Here is a 27,301-nt window from a genome sequence, read left to right as displayed (position 1 = left end):
ACCATTGTTGTTGCTTCAGCAAAAAAAACTAAGACACAATGTTTTATACAGTATAAATGGATGAAAGTACGTGTACAGTGTAAATCCATTACTAGTTACAGTGAGACAGAATGAACCGACACCTGATGATGGGATAAAATGTTTTATCCCCCCCCCCACACACACACACGCACACACTTAAATCCTTGAGTTTAAGTGTGTTTAAATTTCTCTCTGTATGCTGAAACTCATCCAGAAGGTCATATGCTCCTGGTTTAGATTTGAGAAGTGGAACAAATCTGAAGAGCCTGAATCACAAGTGTCAGTGTGACAGATTTATTCCAACACTCATAGAAGAAGCTCTTCGAGCTGGAGCAGTGTGTGAACATCGCATGCCACCATTATTACATCTCATGCTAAACGTGTAGCTTTAGCTAATTTTAATAATAAATTAATGCAATGCAATTCTGATTGGTCTGATTTATTTCTTATTGTAATAGAGGATATTTTATTAATAATAATAATAATAATAATAATAATTCCATATAGAGATGGCACCAATCCAATACCTAGCATCAGTACCGGGTCGATATCAGCAAAAAAAGGTGGATCAGATATTGGAGGAAAAAAACACATCAGATCTCCGATCCTGTAACAAACAAAAGGTTGGAGTTTGTTGAATTTCTATATAATCTGTGACCTGTTAATGACTTCAACAAGACTCTGCCCTCCATCGCAGCTCCAGCTTGATGCCACATTTTAGACTCAAATGATGGTGATGTGACGCATGCTGTGTGACTTCACGCACAGGCTTAAACCAGAGATGATACCACTGTCAGGTTTGGGCCAATATCAGAAAATCAAACAAAATTGTGGATCATTTCAGAGAAAATGTATCGGATCTTGTAAGAAACAGATTTGAATTTATTATGGATTTGATTTGATTGTATTAATACTTTTTATTTACAATGTAAGTGATTGTGAAAGAATTTAACTGTAAAGCACTTCAGGTATTAAAAGAAGACATTTTAAAGCTTGGTAAGAAATGAAAATGATATTGGACAGGTATCTGTATCGTCTGATGCTTAAGGTATTGCTATCAGTACTGGAAATGAAAGTGATATCACACCATCTCTGTTTATATAGAACACCTTTCTAACACAAACACACTAGCAAGAAGAAGAAGGGGGGGGAAAGTATTAGGAAACAGTCCTAGTTACAGACTGTACCCTGATCATGCAGGTGATCTTTGAGTCATTAGAGGAAGTTGACGAAGGTTTGTTACTGTCTTTTGTCATTGCTGTGATATCGATGTGCAGTAACATCAATACGTCCTGACTCATCCTGTTAGCTTGTGTCATGGTGCGATAAACAGGAGCTGAGCTACACATCTTTAACTTCAGGGTTGACACAGTCACTGCGACTAATTAAATGTATCCTCCTGAGACATGAACATGAGTGCTGATCTGGAAATGTGCTGATATTAAATTTATTATTATTTTTTTTCCCCTTTCCAGGCCCGGAACAAAGAAACGGGTGTACTGGCTGCTGCCAAAGTGATTGAGACAAAGAGCGAAGAAGAGCTGGAGGATTACATTGTAGAGATCGATATCTTGGCTACATGCAACCATCACTACATCGTCAAACTGCTCGATGCCTTCTACTATGAGCAGAAGCTATGGGTGAGCTTAGCCAGACTGTTTTAGTGCAAGAGCTCAGCAGTTTAACATCGGCACACACCGCTATGAGTTCGCTCTCAAAAATGCGCTAATGGGTCAGTCTTTTCTTCCCCAAGAGTAAAGTTGTTGGGTGAGACAATCAGCATACAACTCTGGAATGACTGACAGTTGTTTAAACTTTCCGATAATAACAGGAGCCCCTGTAAACTCCACCCCTTCCCTTCATCTCGTGTTTTTATATATATCTTTTTATCATTATTATTATTATTATTATTATTATTATTATTTATTTATTTATTTATTTATTCCCCCCCCCCCCCCCCCCCCCCCATTTATTTATTTTTTTAAACTCTCATTTCGACTTGATTTTCCCAGTTCAAACATTCCCTGACAATCATTACAAAGTACTGACACTGGAGACTCCTTTCATAAATGTTAAATAAACGTTCTTACAGCTGAGCTCATTAATAAGAAATAACTTAAAATCTTATCTTTCATTCTAAAATGTGTCCGAATGTTCATGTTTTCATTATGTGTGTGGTGATTTATAGCTCATGTATAAATAGCTCGGTGTGTGTTTATAGCTGCAGTGTGTCATTGATGGTTCTGCTTTTAGTGTGTGGAGTCAGTGCTGAGAGTAAATTCGTCATTAATAAACACTTTCACTGCACAAAGCTCAACTTCTCCTCAGGTTTTAGTTCTTAAAGCCTTAAAATGGGCTTTACTTTAAAATCTAATCCTCTATATTTTACATAGAGAACGTAGTTCTATTGGAATATTTAATGTAAAACTAGTTTAATTACTCTATTTAAATTATTTTCTGTTGTAATATATTGAACATTTATTTTACTGTTTGTGTTTTTATACATAAAACGCATTACATACAGTACAACAAGATTTTTATTTCCAAAATAGTTTTTCCCTCACAGTTTTACTCTTCTTTAGCGTTTGACATTTTAATGGTCATGAATGCAGCGAGTCTCGGCTCAGCTGCCATTTCTGTCCTTTTCCTCTCAGTGTTTAAAGAGCAAACTGTGTTAAAGCGTTGCTGGAATTCCTGAGGAAATGAGAGGTAAATCCCCCCCCCCCCCCCCCCCCCCCCCCCCCCCCCGGTTTTGATGAAGTGAAGACGAACTGTAATTGTTTACTTGAACTCATCACTGAATAAATAAAAATATAGTTAATTAAATCTCAATGAGGAGTGTGGTGATGTGTCGGGATCAGAAATGTAGTGTTGATGTTATTGTTAACATTATGCTATAGTGGTGTACGGTAGATCAAGGGTTCTCAGCCTTTTTGGCTTTAAGGCCCACGTGTTCATACTTATAACCAGTCGGGGCCCATTACAAAAGATCCCCAATTATTTTGGCTCATCTATTCTATTAGAATCTAATAATTTATTGTAAAGTGTATTAATGGGATGCAACATCACCCCCTGTTACAGATGGGAGCCCAGGAATTAAATGAATACAGTAAAAACAAACTGTTTTTAATTGTAGGTATTGTATTTAAAACTGTATGGATGTGCCAGAAGCCAAACCATGCATGCAGGGCATTCCCAGTCAAAAGGGATTAATGATCCAAAAGTGGAGTCTGGTCCATTAACACAAGAACTTATTGCCATGTTTGTGTTCAGCAAAGCAAGCAAGTTATTAAAACCAAGAATTGCACTCAAAAGAATTGGATATAGAAACCACTCGATGGGATTAGATCCTTACACGTTAACGAAGAAGGATTTTTCTGATTTGGAAAATTCTCCATCTGTTGAGTTCCCCAACATCTCAAACTACCTGGTGATGCAGACATTGTTCTACATCAGGGGTCACCAAACTTTTTGCTCTGGGGGCCACACTGTCGTTCCTGACTGTGATGGGGGGCCGGGGTCGGGTCAGCTATATAACATAGAATTGTATGACCCAGACAAATATGACCACCAGCAGGCCTCATTGTGTAGTAGAGATTACTAGCCTGGCACAGCCATCCACACTACTATATCCACACTACTAGATCAACACTTAATTCCTGGCACATATTTGTTTATCTTTACTAGTGGTTTGCAAAAGTAGTAATTGAGATCTTCACACTTGGTTTTAATTTGAAATACCACAGATATTCCATTTATTTATTTTCTAATAAAAATAACATCAAAGCTGTCAAGGTAAGAAACATCTGCCTAGTTGAGGTGATTGACACTGGCAAAGGTGAGTGGAAAATTATAAATTGTAGGTAGGCCTGTTGATATTATTAATAATAGTGTGCAGCACTTAATAAAGGTCAAATAAATAGGCCTATAAAATAAATACATTAAAAAAAACAGTGAAATTATAATATGAGCAGTAGATCAATAGATCACAGCAGTTGTGCTGTGTCCTGCACGTCATTGCTCTCATCCATGGCCAAAGCAAAAAACTCGAATTCTGACGCTTTCTCATTCAGCTGGTCATACACGTTGTCCCCCAAATCTTCGGTTCGCCTGGTCATAGTAGGTGCGGAGAGACTCACCGCGTTGAGCGCATCCTACTTGTCGGGTCACACCTTCTCGGCCACAGCAAGCATGCATACTTTAACAGAGTCCCCATCAGTAAACGGCTTTCCATGGGTAGCTAGTAGGTGAGCTACCTTATAGCGAGCTTGGACAGCAGCCTGGTTGATCTGGGTTTGGCGGAGGAATACATTCTGTTGTGCAGCCAGTCCGCATTTCATCCTCCGAATCCTGTCTTCTCTTGTTTTCCCTCGCAAACTAGCATACTCTTTGTGGCGGGTTTCGTAGTGACGACGCAGATTATATTCTTTGAAAACCGACACACTTTCTTTACATACAAGACAAACTGCACGGTCCTTACACTGAACGAAAAAATAATTGGTGGTCCACTGTTCTTTAAAAACACTGTACTCTCTGTCAGCTTTTCGCTTACCGCTCGCCATTTTGCTGTCCTGAACACTGACGGTTCTCTGCGCATGCGCTGCCTGTCACTGCTTGATCGCGAGCATATGACGAAAATTCGGAAAATATGAATAGTTCATTTTATAACTAAATATCAATTTTAATTGATAAAATCAACAAAATACAAGATGCAGACGTTATTATTTGTCAAAAAGCAATTAAAAAAAAAAAATAGGCCATGACCACTTTTGGGGATTGCCTCATAGGGCTGGTTCAAGTGGTGGGGGGCAGAGGGGCTGGGGGGCCGGTCAAAGGGGGGTGGCGGGCCGGAGTCGGCCCGCGGGCCGTAGTTTGGTGACCCCTGTTCTACATGGACACACAGATGGAAACCTGGAAGAGCATCGAGGAGAACAACTTTTTATATGTGGCTGGGTTAAAGATCTGGGGATCAGGATAGGGATGGCGAAAACTAAAAAAAAATCTTGACCGACCACCGCGCCTCATTAGCCGGTTAAAGTTGGTTAACCTATGAGTTTAAGCAGGGATGCAAACGGCGCGCCTTTTAGCGGATGCCGCCTTTTTCACGGCTGAATCGTGCAAAGATCCGATTTTTTTTTTTTTTTTTTTTTTAGGGGGGGCGTTGGAGTGTCTGAATAATTTCATCAGAGTAAATTCTGTATGCTCAAAGGAAAGCAATCGGATCTGCACGATTCAGCCGTGAAAAAGTCGGCATCTGCGCCTTTAGTTTGTGTGGAGAGATATGATCTACAATAACATGCATTGTTGGCTACAGACCGAAACATACTTTCAGAATGCACTGGCCAAGGCAGGACTAAACTCCATGTGCCTTCTAATAATAATAATAATAATAATAATAATAATTAAAAAAAAACCCCAAAAAAACAGAATAGTAATTTGTAAGCTAAAAAGCCTGTCTACACTTTTTTTTTTTTTTTTTTTTCTTTCGCCGAGTAGCAGCTGTGTTCAACTGGGGCGGGACATGACCTGAATGGGTGTTTCTGATTTGTTAGCTGTCTTTAACTGGGGCGGGAGGGCGGGACATGACTGAATGGGTATTTCTGATTTGTCAGCTGTCTTTAACTGGGGCAGGAGGGTGGGACATGACTGAATGGGTGTTTCTGATTCGTCAGCTGTCGTCCTTACACCGTATGGCACGCTCCAAGCGTTTACAACACAGAATTCCAAGTCCTCCGCTCCAAAATCGGCAGCTTCAAAACGATTGATTTTTAAAAAAATTTTTTTAACCGACAACCAAAAAAAAATTAACCGGTTGACGTTGATTCGGTCAACCACCGGTCAAACGGTCATCGGTTAACATCCCTAGATCAGGACACTAGAGGCAGCGGTAGACGGATCTACGTTCAGGAAGAGTGTTTATTAGCAGGTGTGATATTTGCAAAAGGAAAACAAAGTATTTAAACAGCATTATGAACATGGCTAGAAACAAATGTGGTGGTGATGATAATACTTCAAAGCCTCCGTGAGAACGGCGTCCGTGTCTGCACGTGCTGGTTGCGCTCAAATCAGTATTGGGTGTTTCCCATAACAACTGGGTCCCAAGCGTGTGCACAACGTGCTCCATGAGCACATGCGGCTGCTCGAGTTGCACCAGACTCAAGTGCACGAAGGTGTAACAGTCAAGTGTTTGCGTGCTGTGTAACCACAAGTTTTAGCTCACGTGTATATTGCCATGCATTGCCGCTCATTTTCATTGGTGACCCATCTCAAAGCATCACGAGCTGTAGTGTGACCGTAGCTTAATGAGGCGGATGTGACGTCAGATGCAACCCAGCAATTGTACCCTACTATGAGTAAAAATTAGCTTCAAATTGGATTAAAAAAAAAAAAAAATCGCAGCTCACTAATGGGCCATAGCCCAGTGGTTGAGAAACATTGGTGTAGATAATTCTGTAAATGTATTAATAAACATTCTGTGAAGTTTTAGGGTTAATGGGATTAGATTCTTTAAGAGTTTAATGTAAATCGAAGGAGGGATGGATTATAAAGTAGTCTACCTGTTTAGATGCATGGATTTTTTTTCATTATTTTTATTAATTTTTTTTTTTCTTTTTAAATCTTTTTTTTCTTTTTTTTTAATTTTAGTTTTTTTGAGGTTCGGAGTCTGTGTTTTCAGTCTTCCACAGCTGTGTCAAAACTGTAAAGGACAGACACACACGGTTCTGGAACAACCCCCTGTGCTTTGATATAAAATGCATGTGTGTTTGGGTGTGGACGTGGCACTCGGCCAAAAAAAGAATGAAAATGCACACAAAATCAGCTGAGCAGCTATAAAAGAATTCCCATCTTTTTTTTTGATAACCCTAATGGCTATGTTTTTCTGTTTGTATAGACAGCTGCTTCAGCTGTATTGCTGCACTTTTATGTCCCTCCTACATCATTTCTGGAAAATATTTAGCAGCTACTAAAAAAATTAAATGTATCAACCTGTAGATGATCTGTCATTATAGAGGCATATTATAGACGAAGCTTCAGTTCCTCTGTCCTCGCTGTGTATAGGGTCCTAGAACAAGAGAAACTGGGTACATCCTTGGGGTGCCTATATATATACAACCCCGATTCCAAAAAAGTTGGGACAAAGTACAAATTGTAAATAAAAACGGAATGCAATGATGTGGAACTTTCAAAATTTCATATTTTATTCAGAATAGAACATAGATGACATATCAAATGTTTAAACTGAGAAAATGTATCATTTAAAGAGAAAAATTAGGTGATTTTAAATTTCATGACAACAACACATCTCAAATTTGGGACAAGGCCATGTTTCCCACTGTGAGACATCCCCTTTTCTCTTTACAACAGTCTGTAAACGTCTGGGGACTGAGGAGACAAGTTGCTCAAGTTTAGGGATAGGAATGTTAACCCATTCTTGTCTAATGTAGGATTCTAGTTGCTCAACTGTCTTAGGTCTTTTTTGTCGTATCTTCCGTTTTATGATGCGCCAAATGTTTTCTATGGGTGAAAGATCTGGACTGCAGGCTGGCCAGTTCAGTACCCGGACCCTTCTTCTACGCAGCCATGATGCTGTAATTGATGCAGTATGTGGTTTGGCATTGTCATGTTGGAAAATGCAAGGTCTTCCCTGAAAGAGACGTCGTCTGGATGGGAGCATATGTTGCTCTAGAACCTGGATATACCTTTCAGCATTGATGGTGTCTTTCCAGATGTGTAAGCTACCCATGCCACACGCACTAATGCAACCCCATACCATCAGAGATGCAGGCTTCTGAACTGAGCGCTGATAACAACTTGGGTCGTCCTTCTCCTGTTTAGTCTGAATGACACGACATCCCTGATTTCCATAAAGAACTTCAAATTTTGATTCGTCTGACCACAGAACAGTTTTCCACTTTGCCACAGTCCATTGTAAATGAGCCTTGGCCCAGAGAAGACGTGTGCGCTTCTGGATCATGTTTAGATACGGCTTCTTCTTTGAACTATAGAGTTTTAGCTGGCAATGGCAGATGGCACGGTGAATTGTGTTCACAGATAATGTTCTCTGGAAATATTCCTGAGCCCATTTTGTGATTTCCAATCCAGAAGCATGCCTGTATGTGATGCAGTGCCGTCTAAGGGCCCGAAGATCACGGGCACCCAGTATGGTTTTCCGGCCTTGACCCTCACGCACAGAGATTCTTCCAGATTCTCTGAATCTTTTGATGATATTATGCACTGTAGATGATGATATGTTCAAACTCTTTGCAATTTTACACTGTCGAACTCCTTTCTGATATTGCTCCACTATTTGTCAGCGCAGAATTAGGGGGATTGTGATCCTCTTCCCATCTTTACTTCTGAGAGCCGCTGCCACTCCAAGATGCTCTTTTTATACCCAGTCATGTTAATGACCTATTGCCACTTGACCTAATGAGTTGCAATTTGGTCCTCCAGCTGTTCCTTTTTTGTACCTTTAACTTTTCCAGCCTCTTATTGCCCCTGTCTCAACTTTTTTGAGACGTGTTGCTGTCATGAAATTTCAAATGAGCCAATATTTGGCATGAAATTTCAAAATGTCTCACTTTCGACATTTGATATGTTGTCTATGTTCTATTGTGAATACAATATCAGTTTTTGAGATTTGTAAATTATTGCATTCCGTTTTTATGTACAATTTGTAGTTTGTCCCAACTTTTTTGGAATCGGGGTTGTGTGTGTATATATATGTGTGTGTATATATATATATATATATATATATATATATATATATATATATATATATATATATATATATATATATATAAATAAATAAATTAATTCCTGTTGCTGTAGTGATATGCGTTTTACTTTTGTAGCTAAAGCAGAGCTTGGAGCGGACGTGAATCAAATTGGTGGAAAGAAATTCACTGAAGGGTGAAAAGATGTTCAACATGAATGACATGCGCTTTATCTACATGACCTTTGACCTGTGCATTCACAAACTTCCATCTTGTGAGCCAGTAGAAGTTGTGTGGGCGGGGCTGTAGTCTCTGTGTGGGCAGTAATTAAAATGGATCTTCTGCTCATTATTAAGCAGTGTTAACTTTTGTGTCGCTGTTATTACTGCTGCTTAGCGCAAATCTTTAAAACAACAACAAAAAAAAGGGTCTCCTCCACCAGCGTTATTTTTCTTCTGCATGCTAAGCAGCGTCCACAGGAGGAGCACAACCACAAGAACCTTGACTACATCTAAATCCGATGAAGTAGCAAACTGGAGAACCTGAGCCGTGTTCTTTGTTCTGCAGAGAACCTGAGCTTGTCTGTGCTCTCTGGTTGGGAGGGGCATACTATCTGTCCAATCAATTAGTGACTCTAGCCAATTGTGTGTGTGTCTGTGAGCTCATGTAGCGCGTCAGTCAAAAGTTTGTGCACCCGTACTCTACTGATTTGTAGGTTTTTCTGTATTTTGACACTTTTGTACATTGGAAGTCTTCAGTATTGTTCTACAAACTAATGAAATAATATCTGGAACATGTATGGAATTATGTGGTAAACAAAAAGTTGAATATTTTAGATTCTTCAAAGTATCCAGCATTTACCTTGACACCTTTGCACTAGGGATGGCGAAAACTAAAAAAAATCTTGACCGACCACCGAGCCTCATTAGCCGGTTAAAGTCGGTTAACCTATGAGTTTAAACAGGGATGCAAACGGCGCGCCTTTTTCACGGCTCGTGCAGATCTGTTTTTTTTTTTTTGGGGGGGGGGGGCGTTGGAGTGTCTGAATAATTTCATCAGAGTAAATTCTGTATTAAAATTACTACATAAGCAAATGCCGTTACAGTCCATGAAAAAGTCGGCATCTGCGCCTTTAGTTTGTGTGGAGAGATATGATCTGTAAGGCCAAAAAAAAAAAAGTGTTTCCGGTTATGCAGATTTCAAAACTAGGGTCGGTAGGCAGGCATTTTTTTTTTGAATTTTTTTTTTCAAGATGGCTGCCATAACCTATATTTAGACAGGAATAATTTCACAAAATATAATGAATTTCTTTGCAGGTCACCTGAGTTACCACCTTCTGATGAATCTGATGCAGCATGAGACACCTTTTAACATGAATTTTTCTGTAAATATAACAGCTCAATACACCATGAGAGAGAGAGAGCAGCCCCGCCCCTCTCTGCTCCCTGAGTGGAGCTCGTTGCCTTGGTAACGGTGCAGGGAAAAGACACAATATAACAAGCAAAGAGTGCTTTTTCTCAGAGTTCCCTCTCTTCGAACAACGCTGATTTACACGGAAACGAAAGGAGCTATTCACAAAATTCTTTCACATTGAGTGCTACAAGGCTCCCATGAACACATTAATGTAATTTTTTTTTGTCCCTAGTGTAAAATGTGGACACTAGAGTGAGTTAAAAACAAGTGACTTTTCTGATTTTGCAGTAAAAGCGCTGCCACGTTTATAATGTGAGTCTATGGGAGAGCTCGGCTGTCCTCTCCTTACTTTCAGGCTTCTCATTCAAAAACTGTAAATCCTATCGCTCAGGGAGACACTTGTCTTGATTCACACAATGTGTGACTACAACTTTTGAGAAAATTGTGTGTAGAGTGAAAATTGTGGCTGAGAAAACAGTTTAAATGAGAAAGAGCTTTTTTTTTTTCAAGCTGCCTCCACTCTAAACTCCTGAGCGCCACTGGTGTGTAACGCCATAGACACCCATTATAAAGCCTGAGTTTCTCCAGATTTGATCATGGTGTTTGATCTGTGACTGATCAAACAGTATAGAACCTAGCAAAAAAGTTGAATGCCAGATCCACACAGGAGAATTTTGTCTCCGTTTTAAAGTTTGAATCATGTCTCGAGGTGAAAAACAAAATAAGCGTTATCTCTGCTTCTGTTCCCTCCGACACACTACTGCCTCCGCCGAGTGCGTGCGCACACCGCATGTCGGGGCCGTGGATGAGTTACTCTCCCCGATCAACGAAGTCGGCTGGGAATTTGTGGTTATTATCGGTACAAACAGCTCGAATCACAACTTAAATGAGTGCGGTTCAGTTTGACATTATTGTCAATACGTTAGATAAACATTTAATTTTATTAAAATCGAAAATTAATATTTAGAGCCTGTGGGCTACAAAAATAAGTCATTAAAGTAGCTGGCTGGTCTTAATTGTGTAGTCAGCTGTATTGACAAAAACTTCCGGTTCACGCGGTTGGGTTATATGTAAAAGTCGCGACTGGGGAAAAAAACGAAAAAAAAGTTTAGGGTCGGTCGGGTAACCGGAAACACATTTTTTTTTTTTTGGCCTAATAACATGCATTGTTGGCTACAGACCGAAACATACTTTCAGAATGCACTGGCCAAGGCAGGACTAAACTCCATGTGCCTTCTAATAATGGTTAAAAAAAAAAAACAACACAGAATAGTAATTTGTAAGCTAAAAAGCCTGTGCCTACACTTTTTTTTTTTTTCTTTTTTTTCTTTCGCCGAGTAGCAGCTGTGTTCAACTGGGGCGGGACATGACTGAATGGGTGTTTCTGATTTGTCAGCTGTCGTCCTTACACCGCATGGCATGGCCCAAGCGTTTACAACACAGAATTCCAGGTTCTCCGCTCCAAAATCGGCAGCTTCAAAACGATTGATTGATTGATTTATTTTTTTCACCGACAACCAAAAAAAAATTAACCGGTTGACGTTGATTCGGTCAACCACCGGTCAAACGGTCATTGGTTAACATCCCTACTTTGCACACTATTGGCATTATCTTAACCAGCTTCCAGGTAATCACCTGGAATGCTTTTCAATTAACAGGTATGCCTTGTCAAAAGTTAATTAGTGGACTAGTTTCTTACCTTGTTAATGCATTTAGAGAGCATTCTGCAGGAACATGCCCTCCCGTCTGGTTTGTGCTTCGTGTGATCATTTGCTTTTCAACAAGACGATAACCCAAAACACACCACCTCCAGGTTCTGTAAGAGCTATTTAACCAAGACAGAGCGCAAATAGGAGCTGCATCAAATGACCTGGGCTTCACAATCACCCGACCTAAACCTAGTTGAGATGGTTTGGGATTAATTGGACTGCAGAGTGAAAGAAAAGCCACCAACAAATGCTCAACATGTATGGAAAGTCCTTCAAGACTTAGAAAACCCTTCCAGGTGACTCCCTCATGAAACTGGGTGAGAGAATGCCAATCTAATCTAAGAGTGTGCAAAGCCTCACAGGAAAAGGTGGCGATTTTGAAGACTCCTAAAATATAAAACATTTTACTTTGTTTATACTCTCTTTGCATGAAACACAATTCCATGTTATTTCATAGTTTCCATGTCTTTAATGTAGAAAATAATAATTCCAGTGAATTAGAAGGCAGGTCCAAACTTTTAATTAGTAGTGTATATGGAAGAGGGCAGATGGCGATTATCTTTCCTGTCATAACCCAGTGATAAAGATCAACAATAGGAGTGTAACAGTTTTTCTCCTCAGTAGTTTGTGTTGAATTCAGTACTTGGAGTTTCTGTCTCTGATGTGGGTGAAACTAACTCACTGAATTGTCTTGTCTCTTGTTTCCTGTTTAACCAGTCTTTTTGTTTGAAAAAAATCTGTGCGAGAGGCTGTGAGAGATATCTAACCGGTCATACTGCCTTCCTCAGTGTGACCCAAGTGTGGTGGCATTCATGACGTCCAGAATATTACGTGAATCTGAGCAGAAGGGGGAAAAACAGTTAAAGGTAGACTGCCTTTCAGATTTTTCAAGTGTTGGTCATAAAAAAATTTTTCCCTGACGCCCAGTTATTTTTGTTTAGTGGACCGAAAGCTACTGAATTCAAATCACAGACTTCCAATTTTATTCTATTTTTCAAAAAAAAAAAGAACAATTTAATGAATTTAGGGCCATGTGACCTTAAATTCTTCACTTTTTTTTTTTTCCTGCTTCACCATGACCCAATTCAAGATACTACGTCATGCATTACGTGGTGGGCTTTTCCCTTTCATGCAAGGCATTCTGGGATACAAATTTGAAACAGGAGAGAAAAATGGAGGACTTGAGTGTGCGAATGAACCGTGAAAGGCCGACTACAGTAACAGAGATGCCAATCACTACGATTCATGTGTAGTCACTACGTTTTTGACAGTAGCACTACGAGGCTACGACCGTCTATTCAGTTTATATGGGATTCATACGATTTTAGCATGGATGCGGTTCGAAACGCGTGAATCTATAAGGGTTCACGATATTTTGCCGGTGTTCGGTACATTTGAGGCCAATTATCGCTTGATAATTCAATCATTTGACTGTATTTATGGTCAAAGTTTGCTTCGATGGGCGTCGCCATCTTTGTTGACAAGCGTTCTGCGCATGCGCGAATTAATTATCGATGCCGCGATGGAATGCCGAGCAGCCCAGGTCACTAGGTATTGAGGGGCTTTCGGGGTGTTATAACCTCACAAACTATCGCTCAAAACATGAAATCAGGGTTGTCATCCACCCAAAATACCATGTTCCGAATATGCAATGAACATTTCACGATATATTCGCAAAAAGAAATGAAACACTGTTGGAACTGAAACAGTCATCTTCTGAAGTAAATCAATCAGAACTGAATAAGTAATCTGACTTGATATTGATGAGATTAAAAGTGAAAGGAAGTTGATAAAAATTAAAAGTAATCAAAGTGACTTGACATTAATCATGGGAATAAAAAGGAAATAGACATGTTCCAGTACAACTATTTGAGTATTGCTAATTGAGTGTTCCAGCATATTCTCTATAAACATTGATGGCATGCAGTCTGCATTTGTTTATTAAACTATTTGAGTATTTGCTAATTGAGTGTTCCAGTATGTTATCTATAAATATTGATGGTATGTAATCTGCATTTGTGTAGTAAAGTTAAGAAAATAATATTCACTGTTTGAAAGTTGATTGTATACAAATTACCAGAGAAGGCTTTACTTTGTGTGAATGTGGTGAATTATGAGCATCACTCATGAGAAAATCATGAGTGATTGTGGTTTGGTTTTATTTTTCAGATAATTGAAAAAAAAAAAAAAATCAACAATTTTCTCCCCCCAAAACCCACATGTCCCAGTTCATTTTAGTCACCTGTATTCACTCAGAATGGCCCTAAAAAAGCACCAATTTCCAAAATTTTCTCGGGGGGCTTACAGCCCCCCCCCCCCCGAACCCCCAGCTGGATTGGACTCGCTATGCACCCTGTGGACGCTCCATTTGTATGCATGTGTCACTACACATTGATTTCACAAAAGGTTGGCATCTCTGCAGTAACGCAAAGTGAGAAGACATTATGTGCGAAGGAAAGGAAATGCAGGACCAAACTAATAAATATCGGCGCTCAGCAAGCACCTCAGTGTGATGCATGATGTAGTATCTTGAATTGGGTCATGGTGAAGCAGGAAAAAATAATAGTGAAAAATTTAGTGTCATGTGGCCCTAAATTCATTAAATTGTTCTATTTTTTTTTTTGGAAAAAATAGAATAAAATTGGAAGTCTGTCATTTTAACCATTGCAACCTCAGGACTGTGCTACCGAAGTACCACCAACACGTGAGCTTTCCGACAAGGGACATCATCATCCTGGATTATGTCTACAGCAACCTGAGGAATGGCTACAAGGCTGTGCCCCACCCCCACCTTGGACAGTCTGACCACATCTCTGCGTTCCTCTACCCAGCCTACAAGGCCCTTCTCAAACAAGCCCCCCCAGTGAGTAAAACTGTTAAAGTTTGGAATGAAGGGATTGATCTGGTGCTCCAGGACTGCTTCAATGACTTCTTCAATTGATTCAACCAGCCCACGTCCCCCCCACCCTCTCCCTCACTGCAGCCATCTCTCCTTCTTCCCTCAACACACCTCCCCCCAGTCATCACAGCAGCCCCCTCATCCCCCACCTCAACACAGACTCTTCCATGCATTACTGCAGACCAGGTCAGAGGTCAACTGAGGAAGCTTCACCCCAGGAAAGCAGCAGGCCTGGACAAGGTGTGTCCCCGACTACTGAAGACCTGCGCTGCTGAACTGGGTGAACCACTCCAACACATCTTCAACCTCAGCCTGCAGCTGGGGAGAGTGCCCACCCTCTGGAAGACATGTATTGTTCCAGTTCCCAAAAAGAATTGGCCCAGCGAGCTGAACGACTTCCGACCGGTGGCACTCACTTCACATCTGATGAAGACTTTGGAGCAATTCTTCCTCAGCCTCCTCAGACCTCAGGTACAACATGCCCAGGACTGCAATTTGCGTACTGGGCAGGTGTTGGTGTGGAAGACGCTATCCTCTACCTGCTACACCGAGCCCACTCGCATCTGGATAAGGGAAATGGCACAGTGAGGATCCTCTTCTTGGACTTCAAGTGCCTTCAACACCATCCAGCCCCTACTGCTTCAGGACAAACTGAACAGGATGCGAGTGGACCCCTGCCTGGTCACCTGGATCTCCAGCTACCTCACTGACAGGCCGCAGTATATCAGGCTGAAGGACATCACGTCTGACACTGTGATTAGCAGCACTGGAGCACCCCAGGGCACGGTGCTGGCCCCTCTTCTCTTCACCCTGTACACTGTGGACTTCTGCTACAACTCAGAGCTGTGTCACATTCAGAAGTTTGCCGATGACGCAGCCATCGTTGGGTGTATCATTGACGACAGAGGAAGAGTATAGGAGCCTGGTGAGGGACTTTGCCGTGCGGTGCAACAGGAACCATCTGCAGCTCAACACCTCAAAGACCAAGGAGCTGGTCATTGACTTTGGGAGGTCCAGACCAAGGTCACGACCAGTTGTGATCGAGGGAGTCGAGGTGGAGGCTGTGGATTCCTACAAGTACCTCGGGCTGTAGCTGGACAGCAAGCTGGACTGGGCTTGCAACACCAAACACTTATACAGGAAGGGACAGAGCAGGCTATACTTCCTTAGGAGGCTGCGGTCCTTTAACATCTGCAGGAAACTCCTGTGGATGTTCTATCAGTCTGTGGTCGCCAGTGTCCTGTTTTACACCGTCGTGTGCTGGGGGGGGGGCAGCACATCCAAGAAGGACACATCCAGGCTGGACAAACTGATCAGGTGGGCCGGCTCTATGATTGGCATGAAGCTGGACTCTCTGGTGACGGTGGCAGAAAAGAGGTCTATGGACAAACTATTGAACATCATGGACGATGCCAGTCACCCTCTGCACACCGTCATCAGCAACCAGAGGAGCCTGTTCAGTGACAGAATGCTCCTTCCCAAGTGCAGGACGAACAGACTCAAAAACTCCTTTGTCCCTCACACCATCAGACTGTACAACTCCTCTCGGGGGGGCAGTAACAGGAGGACAGAGGATGGGAAGAAGCAGTAGCCTAGCCTAACAATAAGCAATACTGGACAGTGTGCAATATAAAGTGCAATACATCTCCTGCCGCCCCTCCCCCCTTTCCTCTCTTCCCCATATCTTATTCTTTTTATATTTGTATATGTAAATACTTAATTTATTTTAATTTTTCTCTGTTTATCTGTAATGATGCTGCTGGAATCTTAATTTCCCTGAGGGAACCCTCCCAAAGGGATCAATAAAGTTTTCTCATCTAATCAGTTCTACAAACTGGGATGTGTTTAAGACTGCTGCTTTGAGAGAAGACTGTTCTGTGGATTTAGAGGAATATGCATCTGTGGTCACCAGCTACATCAGCACGTGCATTAATGACATTGTCCCCACCAAGCGCTGCAAAAAATATCCAAACCAAAAACCTTGGATTAACGGTGAAGTACGCTACATGCACGCTCCACCGCTTTTGCCTCTAGTGACGCAGATGGATATAAAAAGGCCAGATATAACCTACGTAGATCCATCAGGGAAGACAAGAGGCAGTACAGACTGAAACTGGAAGGATATTACAACACCTCAGATGCCAGATGCATGTGGCGGGGCCTGCAACACATCACCAATTTCCAGCAGAAGAACAGCAGGGTCACAGCCAACCACAACACATCACCAGATGAGCTGAACGAGTTCTGTGCTCGCTTCGATACCCTCAACACCAACCAACGCAGAGGGATTCTACCAGCAGAGGCAGCACAGAGCTCTTCACCCACTGTGACCATAACCGAGGTGAGCAAGGTCTTCAGGAGGACTAACCCCCGAAAGGCAGCCGGCCCTGACAACATCCCCGGCCATGCTTTGAGTGCCTGCTCCACATAGCTAGCAGAGGTCTTCACATACCCCTTTTCCACCAAATCAGTTCCATGGCTGGTTCGGGGCCAGTGCTTAGTTTGGAACCGGGTTTTCTGTTTTCCACTGACAAAGAACTGGCTCTGGGCCAGAAAAACCGGTTCCAGGGTAGCACCAGCTCTTTGCTGGGCTAGAGGAAAGAACCGCTTACGTCAGCGGGGTGGTGGGGTGGGGTGGTGGTGGAGTTGTTAAGACCAACAACAATAGCAAGACCGTGAGAGGGTGCCATTTTTAAATAAGCGACGAGATATCATGGATGCAGTAAAGCAGCAGTCATCCGTTGTTGCTTCTTCTTCTCCGTGTTGTTGTTGCTTCGATGTTCGCGTCAAGGTTTATGCAAATGCAGCGACGTAACTGACGTATACAGTGATGTAATGACGTGGCTCCCTTTAGCACCCCGAGCTATGGAAAAGCAAACTGGTTCTCAGCTGGTTCGCAAGTTGAACGAGTTGTGAACCAGCACCAGCCCTGGAACTGATTTTGATGGAAAAGGGGTAACAGACATTTTCAACCTGTCCCTCTCCATGTCGTCTGTGCCCACATGCTTCAAGACCACCACCATAGTGCCCCTCCCAAAGAAAAACAATATAACATGCCTGAATGACTGTCGCCCAATTGCACTCACTTCAGTTGTAATGAAGTGTTTTGAGAGGATAGTCATGTCACACATCAAAAAGGACATCCCAGACACAATAGACCCCCTTCAATTCGCATACCGTCAGAACCGTTCAACTGACGATGCAGTCAATGCAGCCATCCACACAGCCCTGTCACACCTGGAACACAGGGACACCTATGTTCGAATGCTGTTTGTGGACTATAGTTCAGCCTTCAACACCGTCATCCCCAGCAGACTGACTGAGAAGCTCTCCACCCTTGGACTGCCATCCTCCCTCTGCTGCTGGGTCCTGGACTTTCTCACAAACAGACCCCAGGCTGTCAGAGTCGGTACCAGAACATCCAGCACCAAGACAGTGAGCACAGGGACCCCCCCCCCCCCAAGGCTGTGTGCTCAGTCTGCCCCTGTACACCCTCTTCACCTACGACTGCACCCCCTCCCAGAGCAACACTTCCATCATCAAGTTCGCTGACACCACTGTCATTGGGCTGATCGCCGGCGGAGAAGAGAGAGCCTACAGGGAGGAGGTGGCTCAGCTGGTCTCCTGGTGCCGGGAAAATAACCTCTCCTTGAATGCTGAGAAGACCAAGGAGATGATTATTGACCTGAGGAGGAGAGACCAGCATGCCTTGCTGCACATCGATGGGACACAGGTGGAAAGGGTGAAAATATTTAAATTCCTCTGAACTCGCATCAGTGAGGATCTCACCTGGACACACAACACACAGCAGACCATCAAGAAGGCTCAACAGAGACTCTTCTTCCTGAGGAAGCTGAGGAAATTTGGACTGTCCACCAAACTCCTCAGCAACTTCTATAGGTGCACAGTGGAGAGTGTCCTGACAAATTCCATCACTGTGTGGTACGGGAACTGCACAACTCAGGACAGAAAGGCTCTCCAGCGTATCATCATTAAAATGGCACAGTTCATCTGTGGAGCTGTCCTCCCCCCACTACAGGACATTTACAACACCCGGGTCACAAAAAGGGCACAGAGCATCATCAGGGACCAAACACACCCACAACAGACTATTCACACTCCTACCATCTGGCAGACGCTGCAGGAGTGTGAAAGCAAGGACTACTAGACTGACAAACAGTTTTTACTCCCAGGCCATCAGGCTTTTGAACCACGGATTATAATCACCATCTACCTCTATACTTGCAATTTTGCACAAGACGTTACACATTATATCTGTCCTATAGCATATTGTTTGATTGCTGTCCTACTGCACATTGATCGGTTATTTGTTATTCTTTATTTTAATTGTTTTTATTTTTGTTTATTTTCATTCTACTTTTGCATTGCATACGCACTTTTTTATATTTCGTATTTTATATATATTTCTTTTTATATTAGTAAGCATAGTTTGGTCGGGTAGTTGCAAAATAAGAATTTCATTATCCAATAATAACTGCTGTCTGTTATTGTGTATATGACAAACATCTTGAATCTTGATCAGCTGTTCGTTTAGCAACAGAATGATGGAACGGTCAGTGCACGCTCAAAGGGAAACCTGTAGATGGCAGTAATGCAACACTGTGGATGCCAGCTGCCGTAAAACCCAAAAGAAGAAGGTGGTAAACCTGCGTATGCGCACACGGACTTCCTCTGTCTGCTTGACTGCGCCAAGCGAGCGATTTCATGCACATTATTTGCTTTAATCCCCTCAAATTAAATAACTTCCCAGCCACAGAATGGCCTGATATTTTGTGAGATATTACAGAAATAAACATGTATCACAATGACCACATTTCAGACGGAACTAAATTTCACAGATTTTTTTATTTTTATGAAATCGAAAGGCAGTCTAGCTTTAAGTGATCAAATCCACCACTGTGGGGGAGGGGGGAAAATAAACAAAATGGTTATAAAGTAGCTCCTTTCCTTCATATGTGATAAATTTCAAAGATAATAAACAGGAAAATGAGGAAATTATATGTACATAAGAATTAATAAACATTTTGATGTACAAACATAAAGGGTTATACATAATGTGTCCAGAATTAAGATTATGTAAAAATAAAACCATTAATAAACCCTAATTTGGGTTTTTAAGGCTAATGTATGGTGAAATCTTAAGATCATATTACCTCTCGAGGGAATTCTCCCACGTTATCGTGAGAACGGTGTACACCCCCCCCCCCCGGCGGCCGATGCTGCTGCAGCCTGTGAGCTCTTAAAGGCCAATTTATGCTGACAACGCAGTCCCCGCAGATGGCATCGCAGATGGCGTCTGTGAAGCCCCCCCCTTCGCAGACGCTCTGCGCGCACCTCCCAAAAATTGTGACCACCGCAGAAGCCTCACAGACAGCGTCGTAGACGAGGGCTCTGATTGGTCCACTCTACATCCGCTGTACACGCACTTCCGCTTCCCTACTTTCCCGGTTTGTTTTGTTTTCACTACCGCCATTTTTAAAAACACGAGCGAAGATGGAGCAGCATGAAGAGCGGGTGATCGAGGAAGTGAGGAAGTACGTACATCTATACGACTCCAGTTCTAGTCATTATAAGTAACTGGAGGATAAACACTCCACTAACCACACCCACCAACTGCTCCTAGCGACTTCGCGCCCCCTTGCGTTGTGGCGGTGAATAACATCGCGCGGGGGTGATACTCCCCGCTCAACGATAAATTACAACTGTCTGCGAAAAGCTATCTGCAAAAGCCTTGTCGCAAGAGCATGCAGAGGCCCTTACACACTGCAGTGTCAAAGCTTCAGACATCGCACCCCCAGTCCCTGCTCCTAATCTCTGGTGACTTTAATCATGCTTCCCTGTCCTCCACCCTCCCAACCTTCACTCAGTATGTGAAATGCCACACCAGAGACAATAGAATTTTGGATTTAATGTATGTGAACACCAAGGACGCATATAGCTCATCACCCCTCCCCCCGCTGGGCCGTTCCGACCACAGTCTGGTTCACTTGTCCCCTACATACATACCTAATGGTGAATAAACAACCACCCACCAAGAGGTATGTAAGGAGCTGGTCTGAGGAGACCAGTATGGCACTGAGGGACTGCTTTGACACCATGGACTGGGATGTGTTGTGTGAACCTCACGGGGATGACATTGATAGCCTGACAACCTGCGTCACGGATTACATTAATTTCTGTGTTGAAAACACTGTGCCTATCAGGAAGGTTTATTGTTTTCCCAACAATAAACCCTGGGTGACCTCTGAACTAAAAGCCCTATTAAATGAGAAGAAGAGGGTTTTTAAATCTGGCGATAAGGAGGAGATGAGAGTGCATAGGGAGCTGAAGAGGGGGATAAGGAGAGGCAAGGACAGCTACAGGAGGAAGCTGGAGGAGCGCCTCAAGGGGAGCAACGCCGGAGAGGTATGGAGAGGCCTGAAAATCATCTCTGGCCACACAAAGGACAGTGGGAGGGGCCCTGTATCTGGGGGCCAGGACTGGGCAAATGAGTTGAATCTCTTTTTCAACAGATTTGACTGTGCCTCTCCCACTCACCATAGTCCTGACCTGTCTGTGATATCACTCCCCCCCCCCCCCCCCCCCCAATAATACCTCTGACACCAACAGCTCCCTCCTCACACCACATCACCCCCCTCCGTTCCCTGCCAGACCAATCCACACACTCCACCCCTGACCTCACTCTACAGGAGTCACACCTCGGCTACACCCCTCGCCTCTCCATAACAGCTGATCAGGTATTGAAGGAACTGAGGAGGATCAAGATGAGGAAAGCTGCTGGCCCTGATGGTATCAACTCCAGACTGCTTAAGGACTGTGCAGATCAGCTCTGTGGGATACTTCTGTACATCTTCAACCTGAGCCTCAGTCTGGAGAGAGTTCCACTTCTGTGGAAAACATCATGTGTGGTTCCAGTTCCCAAGACTGCACACCCCAGGGAGCTCGACCACTTTAGGCCAGTAGCTTTAATGTCTCACCTGATGAAGATCATGGAGAGGATTGTTCTCTCCCACCTCCGACACCTGGTGAATGGTGAGATGGACCCCCTGCAGTTCACATATCGACCAGGCATTGGTGTGGATGACGCTGTCATCTACCTGCTACACCGGTCACTTTTACACCTGGAGGGCACTGGGAGCACTGTGAGAGTCATGTTCTTTTGACTTCTCCAGTGCTTTCAGCACAATCCAGCCATCACTGCTTGGGGGAAGCTGGAGGAAGCTGGTGTCGACTGCCACCTGGCTGCATGGATCATCGACTATCTCATTAACAGACTGCAGTATGTGAGGCTCCGCGACTGTGTGTCTGATGTGGTAGTCTGCAGCACGGGGGCTCCACAGGGTACAGTGCTCTCTCCTTTACACTTTACACATCTGACTTCAGCTACAACGCGGACAGCTGCCACCTCCAGAAGTTCTCAGATGATACAGCCATCGTTGGACGTGTATCAGAGGGGGACGATCTGGAGTACAGAGAGGTCATCACCAACTTTGTTGCCTGGTGCGAACTGAACCACCTGCGCATCAACACCAGCAAGACAAAGGAGGTGGTGATCGATTTCAGAAGGACGGCTCCTCAAATTGCACCAGTGAACATCCAGGGTTTGGACATTGAGATCGTGGAGGAGTACAAATACCTGGGTGTTCACCTCAACAACAAACTGGACTGGACAAACAACACAGATTCTCTGGACAAACAACACAGATTCCCTGTACAAGAAGGGCCAAAGTCGTCTCCACCTGTTGAGAAGACTGGGGTCTTTTGGTGTGTGCAGGACACTGCTTAGGACTTTTTATGACCTCTGTGGTGGCATCAGTGATTATCTATGCTGTGGTTTGCTGGGGCTGTGGAAGTTCAGAGAGGGACAGGAAGAAACTTAATAAACTGGTCAGAAGGGCTGGCTCAGTCTTGGACTGTCCTCTGGACTCCATTGAGGTGGTGGGTGAGAGGAGGATGTTAGCCAAGCTGACCTCAATCATGGATAACCCCTCTCACCCCCTACATGAGGCTGTGGGGGCTTTAAGCAGCTCTTTTAGTAGTAGACTGCTACACCCACGGTGTAAGAAGGAGAGATACCGCAGGTCATTCATGCCTACTTTTGTCAGACTGTAGAACACCCGCAACTTGTAACGTAGCACCAATAACTTGTTTGTCGTTATATTTGCACTACTTCACCACTACTACCTCTGCCATCTCTCATCGATGCAATTATGCGCAATAATATAGGCCCTAAACTATTTTTATATATATTAGAGTCTACCTGTAATGTGCAATTTTTTCCGAGCCTCTCAATAAGGCAATATTTCTATACTTTTTCACGGTAGATAATGCAAATAGCCCTCTGTATTTAATCTTTCGTTTGTCTAATTTTTGTTTGTTTTATTTTATCTGTATGACATTTTCTTGCGACTGTAACACGTGAAATTTCCCCGATGTGGGATCAATAAAGTGAATCTAATCTAATCATAAAAATAAACACAAATTAATTGAAAACACAATGCTAATTTATCTTTTTTTTTTTTTTTTTTTTTTTTAAATGTAGAAGCAATAAAATAGTTACACAAGCAAATATTGTAGTGAAATAATATGAGCAAGTTAAACTATAAAATTTTATTTAAAAAAATCAGACAATTAAAGGCAAATGGATATTTTTGAAGCCTGGTGTATATCGAACATTTTTTAGGAACATGGAAATTAAAACGCCACCAAAAAAAAAACAAAAGGGATTTTCCAAGCAGCTATAACTAAGATTATTTAAATATAACATGTTAAATGCTATTTTTTAAAAGTCTAGTGTGTTTTAAGAAGGGTGTTTTTTTTTTTTTTTAATTAAAAATTTAACACAAATAATAAATTGATTACAAATAGCACTATTAATAATGTGCCTTTCCTCTTTGAAAAGGGAGCCCTTTATGAGCATGAACATTTAAAAAAAATCACTGAACAAATAAAGTAATTTAAAAATTAGTAACATTTATTAAATGCTAATTTTTTTTCCCTTTTTAAAATTTTAGGACCAAAAAGAAAAGGAAAAAAGAAATATAGCTGCACATTTCTGAGGGGGCTAAGCAGCTCAGTCGGGCATAGTTACCATGGAAACATCATGTCATTTTGTAAAGGGCATGGCTGTATGCACTTACAGCAATCTTTATGCGACCTAACCACAGATTATTGTTGATATGAGCTCAGTTCCTGTTCAGTAACTTTACTGCTGCTGTAATGGATGAATATAAAATGTCAGAACTTTTTTGTCAAGCTTTTTCTGAAGCTCATATGCAGCAGCTTTTGTGAAGATTCCACAAGGTTTGTGGCAGCTGCAAACTTTAAAGATTTTATGTTGGCCACAAATTTGGTCAACATCACGGGTTGTCATGTTCTGTCCTTGGGATATCTTTAGATTATCACCAGACATAACAACCACTTTTATAAGGCCAACACATCAAAATATATTAGGAGAAACAATTTTTTTCCAGTCATCACCCAGTTGTCAACTGCCAGAATTTTTTTTTTTTTTGGGTTTACCATCAGGATGTCGTCTCAGGTCCCTATGCTAAGTTTGGTGTTCACAAGCTGAGGAAAATGGTTCAGAAGTTATTAGCAAAAATATATCTTGAAATTTGGCCCTACAGAGATGGATAAGATGGATGGATCTCAAATTTGATACCTGAATATTTATTTATTGGACTGCCCTCTGTCACTGTGTTAAATTTCATCAAAAATCCACCAAGGGGTTCTGTAGGTTGCCAGAGCTTCCCATTTCATGAAATATAATGGTGAAAAATTCTAACAAATATGGTAAGTGGCTTGAACCTTTGATGCTTAGCACCTAATTAACTACACAGCTAAACAAGTAATTAAATAAAAATCAATTACAAACATTATTAAATGCTAATTAAAAAAAACCCTTTATATTGAGAATTTAGAATTAATTAATTGAACTTGTTTGACATAAATATTCGACGGCTCCAAAGAGGATTTTTTTTTTCTACAACCCTGATTCCAAAAAAGTTGGGACAAAGTACAAATTGTACATAAAAACAGAATGCAATAATTTACAAATCTCAAAAACTGATATTGTATTCACAATAGAACATGGACAACATATCAAATGTCGAAAGTGAGACATTTTGAAATTTCATGCCAAATATTGGCTCATTTGAAATTTCATGACAGCAACACATCTCAAAAAAGTTGGGACAGGGGCAATAAGAGGCTGGAAAAGTTAAAGGTACAAAAAAGGAACAGCTGGAGGACCAAATTGCAACTCATTAGGTCAATTGGCAATAGGTCATTAACATGACTGGGTATAAAAAGAGCATCTTGGAGTGGCAGCGGCTCTCAGAAGTAAAGATGGGAAGAGGATCACCAATCCCCCTAATTCTGCGCCGACAAATAGTGGAGCAATATCAGAAAGGAGTTCGACAGGGTAAAATTGCAAAGAGTTTGAACATATCATCTACAGTGCATAATATCAAAAGATTCAGAGAATCTGGAAGAATCTGTGTGTAAGGGTCAAGGCCGGAAAACCATACTGGGTGCCCGTGATCTTCGGGCCCTTAGACGGCACTGCATCACATACAGGCATGCTTCTGTATTGGAAATCACAAAATGGGCTCAGGAATATTTCCAGAGAACATTATCTGTGAACACAATTCACCGTGCCATCCGCCGTTGCCAGCTAAAACACTCTAGTTCAAAGAAGAAGCCGTATCTAAACACGATCCAGAAGCGCAGACGTCTTCTCTGGGCCAAGGCTCATTTAAAATGGACTGTGGCAAAGTGGAAAACTGTTCTGTGGTCAGACGAATCAAAATTTGAAGTTCTTTATGGAAATCAGGGACGCCGTGTCATTCGGACTGAAGAGGAGAAGGACGACCCAAGTTATCAGCGCTCAGTTCAGAAGCCTGCATCTCTGATGGTATGGGGTTGCATTAGTGCGTGTGGCATGGGCAGCTTACACATCTGGAAAGACACCATCAATGCTGAAAGGTATATCCAGGTTCTAGAGCAACATATGCTCCCATCCAGACGACGTCTCTTTCAGGGAAGACCTTGCATTTTCCAACATGACAATGCCAAACCACATACTGCATCAATTACAGCATCATGGCTGCATAGAAGAAGGGTCCAGGTACTGAACTGGCCAGCCTGCAGTCCAGATCTTTCAACCATAGAAAACATTTGGCGCATCATTAAACGGAAGATACGACAAAAAAGACCTAAGACAGTTGAGCAACTAGAATCCTACATTAGACAAGAATGGGTTAACATTCCTATCCCTAAACTTGAGCAACTTGTCTCCTCAGTCCCCAGACGTTTACAGACTGTTGTAAAGAGAAAAGGGGATGTCTCACAGTGGGAAACATGGCCTTGTCCCAACTTTTTTGAGATGTGGTGTTGTCATGAAATTTAAAATCACCTAATTTTTCTCTTTAAATGATACATTTTCTCAGTTTAAACATTTGATATGTCATCTATGTTCTATTCTGAATAAAATATGGGATTTTGAAACTTCCACATCATTGCATTCCATTTTTATTTACAATTTGTACTTTGTCCCAACTTTTTGGAATCGGGGTTGTATGTTTCATACATTAAAGTATAATAAATGAAATTGATGCTAAGCTGAAGGAAGAAATCACCTAACCTGTTTATATAGAAATGAGTAGAAATTTATAGAAATATGTTGCATAGATATTGCAGCATACAGAAACACATCTGGTACAAAATGGAGTTTTTCCATTAGTGTGGTTTGGTGTTGAAGGATTTTAAGACGTCACCCTGCAGCATGTCAGTGGCCTTTATCTAAATGGAGTGATGGAGGAGGAGAAGAATGAGGGTTTGTTCTTTTCCTCGGAGTTGTTGGAAAGCTAAATGGCCTTATTCATACTGACATAAAAAATTCCACCTCCGCGCCCAACAGTCTAAAATATTCACTTCGGTTTCTTCAGATTCCAATAATATGCTTTATTTTATTTTTTTAAATCCCAGTTTACCGTATTATAAAGTTGTGATATTGGTGGTAAACTTTCTGCATGGATACCTGGGTGCTAGATGCATGTTCCGTGCACTGCACTGTGTTGGTTGTTAGCTAGCTAATGGTTACCATGGAAACAAGACACTTCCATATATAAGGTCAGCTTTGAGATGTGCTAGAAACTAAAACTGCTGATTTTTAGGCTTCTTTGTATTATACTGGACATTTTTCAGTGACCTAGTGTCTTGTCTTAAGTGTGTGTGAGAGACATTTATATCAGGAAGGCTCAAGGAAGTTCTAACCCATGGCTTAGAACTGTCTCTGCAGGCATTTTTTGTAGGGAGACATTTATGTAACATGTATGGAAGGAGTCTCCAGTGTCAGCGTTTGTAACAAAGTTGTAAATGCCAGCTGTTTTTTTTTGGGGGGGGGGGAGAAGTTGGTGAAGGAGCAACTGTTTATAGCTGCTGTAACATAAGTGAGAACTTCATTTTGAGAACATTAAATGTAAAGATGTATGAAATTTGTGATATCGGTCTTGAAA

At 42.0% G+C, this 27,301-nt stretch overlaps 1 protein-coding gene across 1 annotated transcript in view; it reads left to right on the top strand.

The window, feature by feature from the left end:
* stk10 (serine/threonine kinase 10) overlaps positions 1-27,301 on the top strand; it is an 80,018-nt gene that overhangs the window by 15,818 nt on the left and 36,899 nt on the right. The window contains exon 2 of the mRNA XM_060935310.1: positions 1,497-1,661. Coding sequence (XP_060791293.1) covers positions 1,497-1,661 — 165 coding nt within the window. The remainder of the gene's footprint in view (positions 1-1,496; positions 1,662-27,301) is intronic.

Source organism: Neoarius graeffei, chromosome 12 (assembly GCF_027579695.1).
Source record: "Neoarius graeffei isolate fNeoGra1 chromosome 12, fNeoGra1.pri, whole genome shotgun sequence".
Taxonomy (NCBI): domain Eukaryota; kingdom Metazoa; phylum Chordata; class Actinopteri; order Siluriformes; family Ariidae; genus Neoarius; species Neoarius graeffei.
The sequence above is the reverse complement of the archived record's forward strand: the minus strand, read 5'-3'. Positions and strand labels throughout refer to the sequence as shown.